At 43.0% G+C, this 15,160-nt stretch overlaps 1 protein-coding gene across 1 annotated transcript in view; it reads right to left on the bottom strand.

Annotated features, from left to right (window-relative positions):
* The window catches only part of STIMATE (STIM activating enhancer), a 131,789-nt gene extending 118,110 nt beyond the window's left edge, over nucleotides 1-13,679 (bottom strand). The window contains exon 1 of the mRNA XM_078661641.1: nucleotides 13,199-13,679. Coding sequence (XP_078517767.1) covers nucleotides 13,199-13,373 — 175 coding nt within the window. The 5' untranslated portion in view covers nucleotides 13,374-13,679. The remainder of the gene's footprint in view (nucleotides 1-13,198) is intronic.
* Nucleotides 13,680-15,160: the final 1,481 nt, after the last annotated feature.

Below are 15,160 nucleotides of genomic sequence, written 5' to 3'. Positions count from 1 at the left end.
TGGCTGGCCTGAGACATGGTTAGAGGGCTACGCAGGTGGGAGGCATACGCAGTGCTGCAGGCCCACTAGTAGCATTTCATTTACAGGACTGGGCACATGCAGTGCGTTTCACCAGGGACTTCCAGGTAAATTAAATATGCCAATTGGATAAGAGCCAATGTTACTATGTTTTAGGGAGAGGTCACATGCCCTTTAGCCCTGGCTAACAGTGGTAAAGTACCCAGAGTCTTAAAGCCAATAAAAACGAGGTCAGAAAAATAGGAGCAGCAAAGCAAAAGATTTAAGATGACATTTCAGAGAGGGTCATTGTCCAACACAATCAACTGTAAACATTGGCAAAAAGGCATTGCTCTTCAAGATACCCATTATGTAGAAGAAGGCATTTAACCATCATGATCATTGAATAAAAACCAGAAAATGAGATCCATCTCCCCACTAATAAAGGTTCCTACCAGGGGTCCGTATGGCCACACAAGATGTCCATCAGCTCCAAGACCCCATTAAGCATCCATCAAAAATCTTCTGCGTTACTAAATGTAAACTGTTAATCAGGGCGAAAGAAACAATCCCCAGAAATCATTGAGCACTAGGTGCTGGTCATTTAGCTTGTAGATTGTCTTATGTGAGTCAATATCAGGGTCATGGAGAAGTGTGGCTCAATGGTTAGAGCGGCAGACCCTGACGCAGAGGTCTAGCCCAGGACCAGGGTTCAATTCCCCGCCTCGGCGGGTCTTGGGCTCAAAATTCCACAGACCTGATAATTCTCGCCTCGGTGGCTATTCCAATCATGGAGTCCCACTCTGCAACTCTGGGCAATAGCTTGCTTAATCTCCAAAACGGCCCCCACAACGCTAAGGATGCCTGGCCTCCACCTTGGGGGTGCCCAGGAGTGGACACCTCACAGGGAAAGCCAGGATGGGTTCCACAGCGGTATTCGTACAAGCGCCTTGAGACCCTTGCGGGTGTGTAGTGCGCTATACAAGTATCAATTTACATTTACATTAAGTCATTTCAGTCTATATATGTGGGTGTTGTTATTGATTTCCATCTTCTAAGTGTACACAATTTCACATCCGCAAGTCAGTCTTATGGTAATTAATCCCTATGATATCCTGAGTGTCATGCAGGGTCATTGCTCTTGCTAGGGGATCAAAGTTAGATCACTTTTTCCAGGGATGCTGTGCCATATATGGCACCAGTAGAACAGTATATTAAGACACATCCATAGAATATGAAGTACATCTCCCTCTGCTTGACAATATCATCAGAATTTTAAAGAGGGTGACATGTTAGCCTTATACAATTTGCAGAGGGTCGAATACCAATCTTGCAAATACTTGAAAAATCCTAATTCAAGGCAGGCGTCTCCGAGGCCTTTGTCTACGGTAATTCCGATTCCGTAATTACCGAATCGGTATTTACCGATTCGGTAATTGGCATTGATTCCTATGGGCAGGAATCAATGCCAATTACCGAATCGGTAAATACCAATTCGGTAAAATTACCGAATTTGCAAGGGGGACAGGGTGTCACTTTGACACCATGTTGCACCCCTCAATTGTGCATGGGTGCACATGTTGCTGACATACATGCCCTTAGGGCATGTATGTCTGCAACATGGCACATTTTTTAAAGCAAAAAAAATGCTTTTGGAAGGGTTTTCATTACTTACCACCAACTTCTAGTTGGTGGTAAATAACGAATTCATAAACCCTTGTAGCACTGATTACAGTGCTACCTACATGTTAAATTACAGAATCGGTAATTTTACCGATTCGGAAAAATTACAGATTAGGTAAAATTACCGATTCTGTAATTTAACATGCCCCTACATCTCACTATCCAAATACCGGTCGGAAACGGCCGAAAATCGGTATTTTTGGACGTTTCCGACCGGTATTTGCCTACCTACATCGGGCCCTTAATCTCCCCGACGGCCCCCAGCGCCTTGAGACCCGTAGGGGTGATTAGTTCACGCTTTACACGTACTCGATTTTACTAAATGTAAACAAGAACAAGAAATACAAAGCAGTATCAAGTCAAATACAACTCAAGAGCGTTAATTTACTCACATATGTCCCATAATGCGTATATGTTCAGTATGAAAACTCATACTCGTATGTGTCAATTACGATGTTGTTCTAGCACCTGCTTGAAGACCACTAAAGCTTCGTATCGGTGGCGGTATTTACATGCATTTTTTAATTAACTATAGTTCTGTTGTTTCATGTTGTACCCTACTTATTTCTGCTGAACCTTGCCAGCAAAGCAGTCTTGTTCTAATGTTGGCACAACAAAGGAAGGATTATAGAAAATAGAAGAATCCTCTCCTGTTAGAGTTAACTTGTATCTCAATTCCCAAGACTGCTCACGTGCCTTCCCACAAGGAGACACTGGCACTTGCTCATTAGCGACTATCTACAAGTTACACTTCTTCAACGTTACCACTTCCATCCAATTGTATTGAGAAACTCTGTAGAAGTGTAACCGCAAAAAGTATGGATTTTAGCATTACCTGCCCCAAATTATCTTGGGCGAAGCTGTGATCTGTGCAAATTGCAATTGCCTTGCTTAATTTTTGAATGCTTGTTAACCATCTTTCATTAACTGCATGTTAGACTTCTATGAGCGACAAATCACATAAGGCAGAATTTCCCACATACATCTAACACAGCATAGGTATAGTGTGTATTCAGCAATCGTATTGATCCTAGACGCACTATGCGCCATGAGATGATACACAAAAACAAAAGATCATGTTAGGCAAACACCACACAGCTCACACATGGCACATACAGATAACATGTACATGCTAACCACAGGGCAACGAACCCCATGGGCTGCATCACACCCACAATACAACCACACTTTCCAAGTCTGGCGATAGATCACCATAGCCATTTTCCAAAATTCAGACCATCAATACACAATACACACAGACGGCCAACTGATGAAGCCCTCACCAGCAATCCTTTGGTTCTTAGAGCATTAGTCACATTTCACAGACCCACATCACAGCCACTGGGTGAAGTAACCAACTAGTGGCAGTGATGTGGGCCAAGATAGGTCCATTAATTACATTAGCAGAACACATGTACGAGTCTGCACAGGGAGAAAAGTTTAGAGTGCTCAAATGCAGACTCAACACCAGAATTCATCAAAGACCCACCCACATTCTTCACCAGCGTCTTCACACGAAACAGCAGACTCCAAGTGACAACAGCTACAAGCAGGTCTTGCTTGTTTTTATCTTGCATGTAGACATCTTTGGCACATGAACTGTACAGTCAACCAGCTTGGGGTTAAACCCAATCCCTCCCTTGAAGGTCACTGTACTGCACATGTGCACTGTGCATGAGAGCACGCTGACACATGTACGAACTGTTTATGTGTCCATGGGAGCTACAGTGGAGGAGCCCAGGCCAGAGTTTGTATTTGGGCTGGATCAGCCAAGGTGAGCTACAATCAGAGGGCACTGTGGAGCTGTCCATGCCTGGGTGGAGGTCAGAGTCCCACAACAGATGATTATTGTTTCCAAGCATAAGGAGACCCAGGGGAGAGAGCCCTGGTCCACACACAATGTTCACTGATGTAATCAACACTGCAGTCACAAGGTAAAGGTTGTCAAAATAAATAATTCAACAAACTGGGTCATTAGTATCCCAACCCGATACTATTAGAAAACAGGGACAAAAAAGCCAGACTCATAATATATCAAATGAGTTATCTTTATGGAACCTCGTGTTTGTAGCTTTACATTGCAACTCTGCGCATTTTAGCATTCTGCATTCTATAAAAAATTATACCCAATAAATTCGGAAATGTGATCACATCTTGCTACAGCACTTAGAAGCTGAATTTACTATGTAGGAGTTGCTCTATAAAACTTGTTACTAGTAAGTCTGCATCACCTGGTCCAGGTCTGAGATATGAAAAATAACTTGCTGATTCTCTATCACAGCTATTTTCTTTAGTTCTTCACATATGACACTTCAAACCAATGTTTAAAAAGAAAGTCCCCACTTAATTTTACTAGATACAACCATTACTGCGAGATTACAAGCTGGACTTCAGCCACCAATGGTCAGAAATGTCATGCAAGTAGTCCTATCTTAACAAGGAAGGCTTTCCATTTCTTCAAATGAAGAAATAAGCTTTTAATTCAAAGGTTCTTACTCGCCTGCAAGCAGTGATGTCAGCATAACTTTTATAACAGCGTCCTGTCCATTTAAGCCCGGTTTAGAAAACGTTGGTAGATTGGTCCCCAAAAAGCGAGCCTCGAGCTGTCAAAAACTGTAAAACGCTGATCCCTCTTCCAACTCTGAGAAAATAAAAGCGTAAATAACTACAGCGTTACCTAGAGCTACAAGTAATGCACACAAAACCAAGGGAATCAGAACGGGCCTTGATCGAGAGGCAACTACTGAAAAACGGGCTATAAATTGTTAAGCAGGGCACTCGAGTGGAGATGGACGAGTAATAGGTTGAATGAACGAGTCAGCCCTCCAGGCACTCGCTGGTAATACCATACCATACCAAGCAAAGTATAGAGCGCTTAATAACGGTTGGTTGGAAACCAACCGTTTATGCCACTGGGAAAGCAAACTCTAATAATAATAATAATCAAATTAATAATAATAACCTAAAGGGAAAAAAACAGTACAGGTTTTAAAAAGCGCCAAACGGCAGTTTACACTTTTAAAATCTGAATTAATAAAATAATTGTCTCTTCTTGAACTGGTGTGTAAAAAGCTACCGTGAAAAAAAACGTTAGTGAGCTGCCACGGTTTGCACTACGAGGCACTGAAGAAAGGGCACCATCCCTGAAGAATGAATGGGTAGGTGAAACGTTCAAAGTACCCCTCTCTAAGCAGATCATGTATAACGTCTGGGGCCAAATGACGGCTTTATCACACAATAGGGGTTTCTCCGTTTAAAGCATACTAGTGAGGGCACGCAGATGGCTCTGGACGACCCGGAAAAGACAAAACGCTCCTCTCGTTTCAAACGTTTACATTATTTATCCTCCTAGCTATGCGACACCGCCGCGTCATGTGGGAAGATCAGAAGGTGAAAGCTTGAAAGATCAGACGTGCAGTCTTGTCTGTACACCAGGGTCCCACGTTCCCAATCTTATCGTCACTACAAGTGTGGCCTTCAGATTAAACCACGGAGAAAAGATAGCGTCAACTAGACGTCCTGTAGAACACAAGTAAACCTAGCACACTGTGCGCAAAGAAGCGCGCGCGCATCTCTTCATGTGCTGCCAATGGGTCTTATACCTTGTACTCAACGAACCGCCCCTTTATAACCAGTATCAATCAGCATGATGGGGCTTCTGGTTCACCACCCTATGAAAAACAGGTTTTAACCTCCTACCGTGTAAAGCGATGGCAACGAGGCAAGGACTCGAGGTGCCATGGAGGGGAGGGAGGGGGGGGGAAGACTGATAGTTGAGCAAATATAATCGAGAGAGAAGAATACACAACGGGTAAGGGTGCGTAATGGTCCAGAGTTGTCATTGAAGCGTTCTGGGACAATCATTAACCACAAGGCCGCAGGCAGAGTGGTTAGTGAATGTCAACAGAATCCCGAGACGGCAATATTAGACCATATTGCCCACGTTGTTTATTATTTCATTTTTTTCACATTTCAAATTTATTTTGGATAGTTGGCTTGAAAAGCTGTTTATGCTGAGCGGCTTGGAATTCTGCTAAGTTTAACAAACTTTTCATGAACAAATTGTACTAAAACAATGGTGAGAGCGCCAGTGGATCGATTGGAGTCTGTTGCAGAAGATTATACTGCATAATTATGGATATGCTGCAAGTTCCCCATTATTTATATATCTCACAAAAAGTGGTGATTCTAAATCAAATTGCTAAAAATAACACTGCCAAAGAATGTGATACATACTTCATATATTTTGTTTCATAATTTAGATAACCAAGCCACATAATGTGTTCCTCTATGCCACAGAATTACATTGTGCACAATAAAACCATGCAAACAGGTATTATAAATATTATACACACACGTGTACCCATCAAAGATTTGTTGAGCCGCAAACTTGAATTACAACTCGTGACTCCTGATTCATAAACCAGTCACCAGCAGCAGACAATGCCTCCGCTGAAGCATAGTGAAATACAAGTAAAATTAGAAGGAGCGAAGATTTTGCACACCCCAGTAAACTGCAAAACAAAATGCAGGAGGAAAACGAAAGCCACATACTAATAACTGACAATACAGCAAGTTCGGAATTAAACTTAAAACTGAACGTTAAATAACAATGTAAAATAAATCCTCGTGGACAATTTAGCACCCCCAACATTTTCACACTTGTGCCTTTCAAAATGTAATGGTTCACAATGACAGAAGTCTGAAACCTGTTTAAGCAGCAATAAAAGTAAGGGTTTAAACATCTTGTCACACAGCTTGAATAGCCATCCACGTATATGAAGAGTCGTATATATATCAATCCAGCCACTTGATCCCCTTCATCCTTCACAAGTACACAATAGAACGAAGAATGTGGTCTCAATAACAAGTATCTTGGACTAAAGAAACACTTCCCCCAGTGACACAAAGGCCCAAACGAAAGCAAGTGTAGAACTTGGTGCCTGAGTTTGATGGGGTGGGACGGGGCGGCACGTCACGCCAATGCCCCGCCAAACTCGACCACCCACCAGATTATGAGTATTTCCGTTGTCCGGCGGGTGGTCCTTTGGCATTCCCAACGCAGTGCCTTTTAAAAAAGCACCGCAATGGAAACACCAAAGCAAGTTCCTTGAACGGTATGGACTGCTAAATCCATATCATGCAAGATCTGGGCATGCATGCAGACAGGGGGGGACACCATGTGCCCCCCTGCATGCATCTCCATGGCCAGAGACAAGAGGGGGGCCTAATAGTTTTCTCACCGCCAGCAGTTTCATGGCGTGAACACCGCCATGAGACCACTGGCAGTGAGGAGATTTGTAATATCCCTGGCAGTTGCGGCAGTCCCATAACAGTCCGACTGCTGTTCTTTTAATACGGCGGTCGGACCACTGGTGCAGCAGTTCCCAACCTCCACCACAGGTTCGGCGGTCTGATGGACTGCTGAACTCATAAATCAGGCCCTTAGTCATGCACAACTGGTCCCTATGTATGAGGCTTGTGTTCTCTTTTGCACCACTGACGATACAAGGTGATCATCCGGTTTACAAACCGTAAATGCAAAGTAAAGCTTTAGATGGATTCCAAGCAAAGGTCTGCCCGTTACCTCCAAAGAGGTGAGAGAATGAAAATAAATTGAGACTAATTTCCCTCCTAGTTTCGAGTACATTTATGTTTTTTTGTGGCATTCACATAGGAATATGTAATAAAGTTTTCCTGGAACAGTTTTGTAATTCTTTCATGAATTTCTTGTGACTTAAATGCAAAATAATCATTGCCCATTAATGTAAAAAAGTTTACAAGTACGCATGAATACAAATTAAAACATACTTCCTTCCCCTCATGTTGGAGGGCGTCCATCTCCATATTTTCACCGGACCTGGACAGGGGTATATTACTGTTCCCACGGTGACACAAACCTTTCAAAAGTTTTAGAATGCACTAAAATTGCAAGTTCATGAGTTTCCACCACCTTTTCAAGGCACCCACATTTTTTAATGCAAATTTACTCACATGCAATATTACACCAAATTACTGTAATATTAAGTCTAAGTGAACTGCATATATGACTCAGTCATTTGGGGACCCAAATGGCACTGCGAGTCCAATACTAACAGTCTGATTTAGATCTCGGCAGATGGGTTACTCTGTCACAACGGTGATGGATAGCACGTCTGAAAAAAAGATAAATCACATAGGATATAATTGGATTTATATTTGAACAGACTGGATATCCGTCACTGTTGTGAGGTCTAAGTCAGGCCATAATTATTTAACGGAACAAATCAACTTTTCTCTGCAAGTTTGCAGGACTTATTCCTGAATTTTCAGGAGTAAATTGCAGTAAATCGTGGGGAAAAAAGATTTGGGACTCGAGAAATAAGAAAGGGAAAATGTGTAATATGCCAACAGGGGTCGTTGCTACCCTGCCCCGATGGCCATAGTAAACACTTAGCATTTCTCCTTCCTCAGAAAAATAGGTGTCCCCAACATACCCCTTGTACAGCACATTACCTACGGTGCTGAAAACCTCTTAACAGTCTTCGTTTGCTAGTTCACATAATTACGGTTCATATTATGTTGTTTGCCAAGATGGATTTTTTGGTAGCATATACACAGCTGATGATGTGATTAAAACAACTGTTGAACATCACCTGCACAATTGCTCTCAAGGCAAGAAAACTCCCTCAAGCCCAATTGATAGGTACAGAACTATTCATTTTGAGGGCCAATCAGAAAACCAGCAAAAATGTACCAACACCGAAGGGGTGATATTAGTGATCATCATCTTATAAGAAGTGTTTGATGAGGCAGCTTTAGAGCCTACACTCTGCAAAGTTTTTTCTTTTTGAAAGCTGCTCAAAGGGGAAGCAGTGCATTGTGAGGATGCATGAAGGAATATTCACACTTGTGACTTTTGGGCAACTTTACCAATTCACAATTTATTAGGAAGAGCTAGTTGGTGGTAATTTTAGCCGGTCATGGCCTGTTCCTTCAGTCTCCTCTACTCCAATGGGTTGAGGTGTGCATCCTTCCAATAGCATCGGGTGGACTATGCCCAGGCGAGTGTAGAATTTCGACCCAAAACAAATCAGAAAAGAAAGGGCGGAGCAGAACATGGCATGGCAGAGCAGAAGTACTTTGAAGGGAGCAAAGAGTCAGAATTGTGCGGCGGAGGCGCAGAGCAAAGGTAGTATGGCCGAGAAAAAGAACACTGGAGGGGGTCAAAGGAATTGGAGGTGCAGTAGAACAGGCGAACAACAGATGAGAGCAAGGACTCGGAGATGCTGAGCAGAGCAGAAGAAAAATCAGGACAGGAGAAGTGAAGACGAGGCTGGTTACCAGCCAGAGAAACCCTGAAAAGAAAAGACAGCCCAACCGACAATAAATCAACTAATACCTTTCGACCCAGACCACTTAGAGAGAAGCACCGAGTCCCACAGACCAGAACAAGGTAATGGAGTGATGGAAACATTCGGTTATTTGTGGGCCAGATACCACTAATTTGATTTACAAAACACCGGAGTAGGTTTTTGAGCACCAATGAAAAGAAAGGGTATTGGTTAGACCGAGTTCTACATTTTCCACCAATACAGGTTGTATTAGATTCTTATATACGTGAAGGAAAAGAAAAAAAACAAAAAGGGGGAGGTAACATCTTGGACTTCATTTAAACTGTAAGATCCCTGCTTGGCACACAACAGTAATGCTGTGGCCTCACCAATCTCACAGAGGAATAACCATAGTTAGATGTGACCTACGTAGAAGAAAATATTGCATTATTTCGCAGGCGGTAATAAACAAATGTGGAAGCAGGGGTGGCAGTGGAAGCGAAGAATTCTATGCCTCACGACTTCCAACCATATTACTCTGCAATTATAATAATGGAATTAAGTAGAATGCAAATCTCATTGTCAAAATAAATTATTTTTCTTAGCAAGCAAAGCATGAAATATTTGAGGCATTCAAACACATTCGAATTATTTAAAGCAATATGCATTCTAAAGCAATTCAGCCGACAAAGATGTTTATCGAGCAAAAATACTAACAAATTGCTCAAATATGCATGGCCCACTTGTCACTGCATTCCAGAGAAAGCAGATGCTTAGCATTAGGGGAAGCACATTGCGACTCCCTAAAGGCTAGGCAAATTACATCTCATAATTTTATACTCTCGCTGTTCCCAGTAACAGTACAAATTATAGGGCTTCTCAGTACAAAATTCCCTTGACAGTTTTCTTTGAACGCATACTGAAATCCTGCTGATATTTGGAGCATATTCAAGACGCTTTCTGGCACTAAAATCAAATTACAAACGCAAATACAATTCAAAGTCTTCAGTATCCTGGTATTCTAAAATCCTTGCAGACAATAAACAGCCCATCTGCAGACAGGAAAAAAAATGGAATTGAAACAGAACTCCAGAGGATCTCTTGATACTGAAGTCCCTCCACTCAATAGGCACACAACTTATCACATCAGCCAAAGCAAAGTACTATACCAGCACCATCAATGTAGCCACCAACAAAAGCAGAACGCTGTTCAATACAATCATGAACTGCACTAACCACTTGTCAAACCAACCTATTCCTCACTCCACAGAGAAGTGAAATGCAATAAACCTCTTCTTCCTTGAAAAAGAATTAAAAAAATAATAATAATCTGATTGCACATAAACAACACTAAGCATTCTTAAATTCTTACACCAATCTCTTCACGTACAATCCTGCAACAGTCGGCCTCCAAAGCCCTAGCTCTCCCAGATGTCTGACGTGCTCAACTCCCTCAAAACTACTTCTTAAGTTAATTTCTTATAATCATACTTCAAAGCTCCCTCTGGAGTTGCTTACCTCTACCTGCCATTGTCAATGTCTTCCTTTCTCAAGGCATTTTCCCAGAAGCTCTCAAGATAGGCTGGATCCTGCTGCTCCTAAAGAAACCTACATTACACTGCTGCACCTAAAGAAACCTACACTATACCCAGATGACCTCGCCAGCTACTAGTCCCATCACAAACCGATCATTCCTCAGCAAGATCATTGAAAAAGCAGTTTATGTTCAACTTTAAGACCACATCAATGCTAACTACCCCCTGCACAACTATACGTTTGGTTCCAGATCACGTTGTAGCAAGGAAGCGACTACCTTATACATCAAAGACGAAGCCATCTTGATGATAAACATCCCACCCTCATATAAATACACGGAGTCTCAAATGGGATTACAGCTGAATAGATCCCCATCACATGTGAAGCCTCTCAGGGTTCCATATTGTCTCCTTTACACTATACATGGAGCCACTTGGTGCTCTACTCACAAACAGCAGCATCAAGATTCACCAATATGCAGATGACAGACATATGAAAGATTAAGTCATGTAACACCCAAACACTGCTAAAATAACATCCAGACCTGGATGTCTAGCGCCTACCCAAAGCTCAACCCAATCAAAACAGATTTACAGTTCTTTGCCAAGACCAATAACAAAATACAGCACAAACCTGGCTCATTGACATGAACCTTGACAACTTTGACCCCCCAACCTTCACCGAATGCCAAATCACTTGGATATATCAGCGTATCACAGAACAAGACTCGTGGGCACCGGGGGTGACATGTGGAAGTGGGAGGAAGCATGACCAGACCAATGCTGAAGAGGGGTTTGAAGAGATATATAAAATAATCAGACAGGGTACACAGAGTTAATCCTTAAACAGGACATCACATGGGAAAGGGAGGGGGAGAAATGACTGGGAGAAATTGTCAGGGAGGGAATTGCCAAGCTAGAAATACTAGAGCAACAGTAAGGCAAGTCAATCCTAGCACATAGGATGAATGATGCAGGCCAGCACTTGGAAAGTATATTGGCAACCAATGGTGAGAAGTAGAACTCTCTCCAACCCTACATCTGAGCTAGTCACTCTGTAGAAAGTACCTCTACCCAGTATTAAAAGTTAAACATCTCCGCACTCTATATGTGCTCAGCTTGTATCTCAACTCTCCCAGCCTTTCCTGCTGTGTTTGACACAGTAAGTCACCTTGAGCTCCACGCTTGCTTCTCTTGGCATCACTGGTTGCGACCGACTGGTTCCTCTCCTCCATTTCAAATTGTTTTTTCTTGTTCTTCCACTTTCTCCCAGCCAACACCCCTACCTCTTGGCATTCCTACGTGCTCCTTTTACGCTATCCTTTGTGCTTCAAACACCACATATCTTCGAATCATCATCTCCATTTTGGGGTTCCCACCACTTGTATGCAGAGGACACTGAATTATTCCTCGCTTTCTTCTTTCTCGCTCCTTACTTCATGACCAGAGTCTCCAAATGCTGAATGGCACTCCATCACTGGATTTTCATATAACCATCTATACTGAACTCTGTAAAACCAGGAAATCTACTTTCCAGTATTTAAGTCTCTGGACTCCCAACCCAGGACCATTCACTTTCCACAATGCACTTATCCCCATGGACAAGAAAAGTGTGTAGACCCCTTAACTGCAAATTGTGGTTTGAATCTACCATTTCTGTCACAGATTGCGTTGTTTGACTCAAAGTGCTTAGTTTCTGCACAATTTTCCTGCACCATCGTTTTCTACACATCAAGAGCTTTTATCAGAAGCCTTGTCATTAGCCCTCCTCGTTAAAGCCCAATGCTTGCTGACACCAACTGGACATATTTTTTTTGTTATGTTAGGCTAGCCAATTTCAATCTCTTTATCCACACTCATACAGGTCATTCCCATTAAGAAAAATGCAAGCAATGTAGTGGCATTACAAAGTTCTAAAATCAATATTTAGCATAATGCACGTGGCTGCCTCACATACATATCAAGAACACTTGCAAGATTAATTTCGTTTTGCAATCATTCAATCTAAACATGATGTTGCCTCATATCAGTGTACGTTAAATCGGTTTGCTGGGGTAGTTTCCTTAGATCTTCTTCCCTTACTGCCTGCCACAACACCACTTCTCTCCTTTCAAGTTAGCTAAGAAATCAGACACGATGATGATCCGACCCCACAACTGACCATTTCCGTCTAGTCGCTTTCTCAGTCAATCAATCATGTTCATTTTGCTCATCAGAGAATAGGCAGCATACAAGTATGTAATTTGAATAACACCGTTGTTATATGTATGCCTTGTTGATACAATCGCCAAGGAACATTTACATAAACTACTACAAACTGTTCACGTGGCAGTGTATTGAATGTCAAGGCATGAAGCATTTCTGTTAGCATATGTATTCAATAAAACTCAAATGCACCCGGTGTTCACACAAGGATGCTGAGCTTCTTCTTGTATGCTTCGCTTTCATATTAGAGGGCTGGGTATGTTAAATGACTTAGTAAATTGTTATATAGTCAATATGGCAAGACTTGCCATGCCAATAAAGTAGACTTGTCATGCCATGAAGTGCATTGTGTTGCCCACCATGGTACACAGTCAATACTGTCATAGGGCTAATGTATATACCATGGTCCATCAGACATTCCCCATGCTCCCAGCATTCACTCCCATCCGTGAGTGAGATACTTACACATGAGAGTGCTGAAGGCCACCACGGCCAGAAGCCCCTGCAGGAATATACCGAAGTCGTCCATCAGGGCTCCGTTGCCGCATCCTCGGTTGGCAGGGGCGCCTTGGGTCGTGGCGCTCAGGCTGCTGGTGCTGCTGTTGCCACTGGTCAGCCCAGTTACTACGCTGCGGAGCATGGCTGCGACAGAGGCCGGGGAGCAAGCCCGGCGGTCGCTCCTCCACCGCCCGCATAGGGCAGGCAGACGGCCTGGCTGCCAGCAGCAGAGCTAAGAGACAGGGACGGGCAGGACCGGTGACGCAGCAGCCGCCACCCCGGCCGCCTCCGAGAAGGAGGAATACAACGATCCCAACGCCTGGAGCCCAGAACTGTAGCGATCAGGACCAGGAGGGGAGAGTTAAAAGGACAACACACCGCATCGTGTCACTGCAGCGCCGACAGCCACCGAAGGGCACCCTATCTCTTTAAGAGAACTGATCGCTCCAGCTGTTACGGGGCGTGATTGCGTCACAAGGAGAACGTATGACCCGACGACTAACTGCTAGAACGCACAACAAGAAATCCAAACTCAGTTATCGTCCATGTTAGGTGGGGTGTACACGTATCAATATCCATACGAAGAAGAGGACTAACTCGTTGCTTATTCTTAAGCGCTTTGGAACTTTGCGTGCGCATTAGATGTCGCCCGGACGTGTCGATTATATTGCTCGGTGTAGTGTTTGTAGATGTCTATTCTGAATTTCTCCTGATGGTGCCTGCCTTCTAAAGAATGCCATATTGGGACCGAAATTAGAAACGGAGATAGCCCAAAAAGTGACACATAGTTTCTGGGTCGTAATTTTTTGAGAATCATTGTTCAGTTAGTATTTAGGGCTACAATGTAGTGAAAGGTGGAACAAAAGTTATTTTCCCAGCAGGTACTCCGACCTCTTTATCAAACCTTTTAGTTCCTTCTCAATCCCTCATATCTTCCCCTCTGTTAGAAACTGGGTCTCTAGTTGGCAGAGGTTTGCACCCTGTCCAAATTTGGTCACAATTCTAGCCAGGGTAAGTCAGATACACAGCCTAAATGAACCTGTGCTCACCCTCTGGTAGCTTCGCACACAGCAGTCAGGGTTAATTTAAGAGGCAATGTGTAAAGTATTTGTGCAACACTTAAATTAACCCCTTCAGTGCTGCGCGAATTTCGCTGCAGTGCTGAAGGGTCATAAATGAAATTGACTCATGACGGAAATCCGTCATCAGCACCGGAGCACCAACGCTGATGACGGAACCGTTCCGTCATGAGCATGCAAGGGGTTAAAGTAACTCAATGGAAACATCACAAAAAGACTCCACAGTAGTTTAGAGAAACAAAGAATATTTGTCTGAGTGGACCAAGACAAAACAGACAAAAATCCAATAAGTAAAACTTTAGATATGATTTTTTAAAGAATAAACTGCAATATGTGCTTACAATTCAATATCACTTAGGGATTACTTGAAAAAGTACCTTGTATTGAGCAAAGCATCAACGTCGACCCAGACGTACCTAGAAATATCCTCACCAGAAGTATTACGAATTAACTTCACTTTCATAAAAGTCCAAAACTGGCTCTCACACAACCACCTGAAATTCAACTAAGAAAAGACAGAGATCGTACCCTTAACCAACAATGGACTGACCTCCCAAGGCCAAGAGTGGGTAAAGACAATTGACGCTTTGAAATGCAAACTGACGCTTTCCAAATCCGTTACCTCTTTGGGGATGTCCCTGGACCCAAGCCTCAGCATTAAACAGCACGTAAAAAATGCAACTCCGAGTGCATTCTACAACCTAAAACTGCTACACAAATTAAAATCCTTCCTCCCCCGGAATGATCTAAAGACTGCCATACAAGCGATGGTACTATCTAGATTGGACTATGGGAACACCACCCTCAAGGGCGCTGCAAAATCTCACCTAGCTCCCTCAAGAGCCACACT

This window comes from Lissotriton helveticus, chromosome 9, assembly GCF_964261635.1.
Source record: "Lissotriton helveticus chromosome 9, aLisHel1.1, whole genome shotgun sequence".
In the NCBI taxonomy this organism is placed as follows: Eukaryota; Metazoa; Chordata; class Amphibia; order Caudata; family Salamandridae; genus Lissotriton; species Lissotriton helveticus.
Note: the sequence above shows the minus strand (reverse complement) of the source record. Positions and strands in the feature narration are given on the sequence as shown.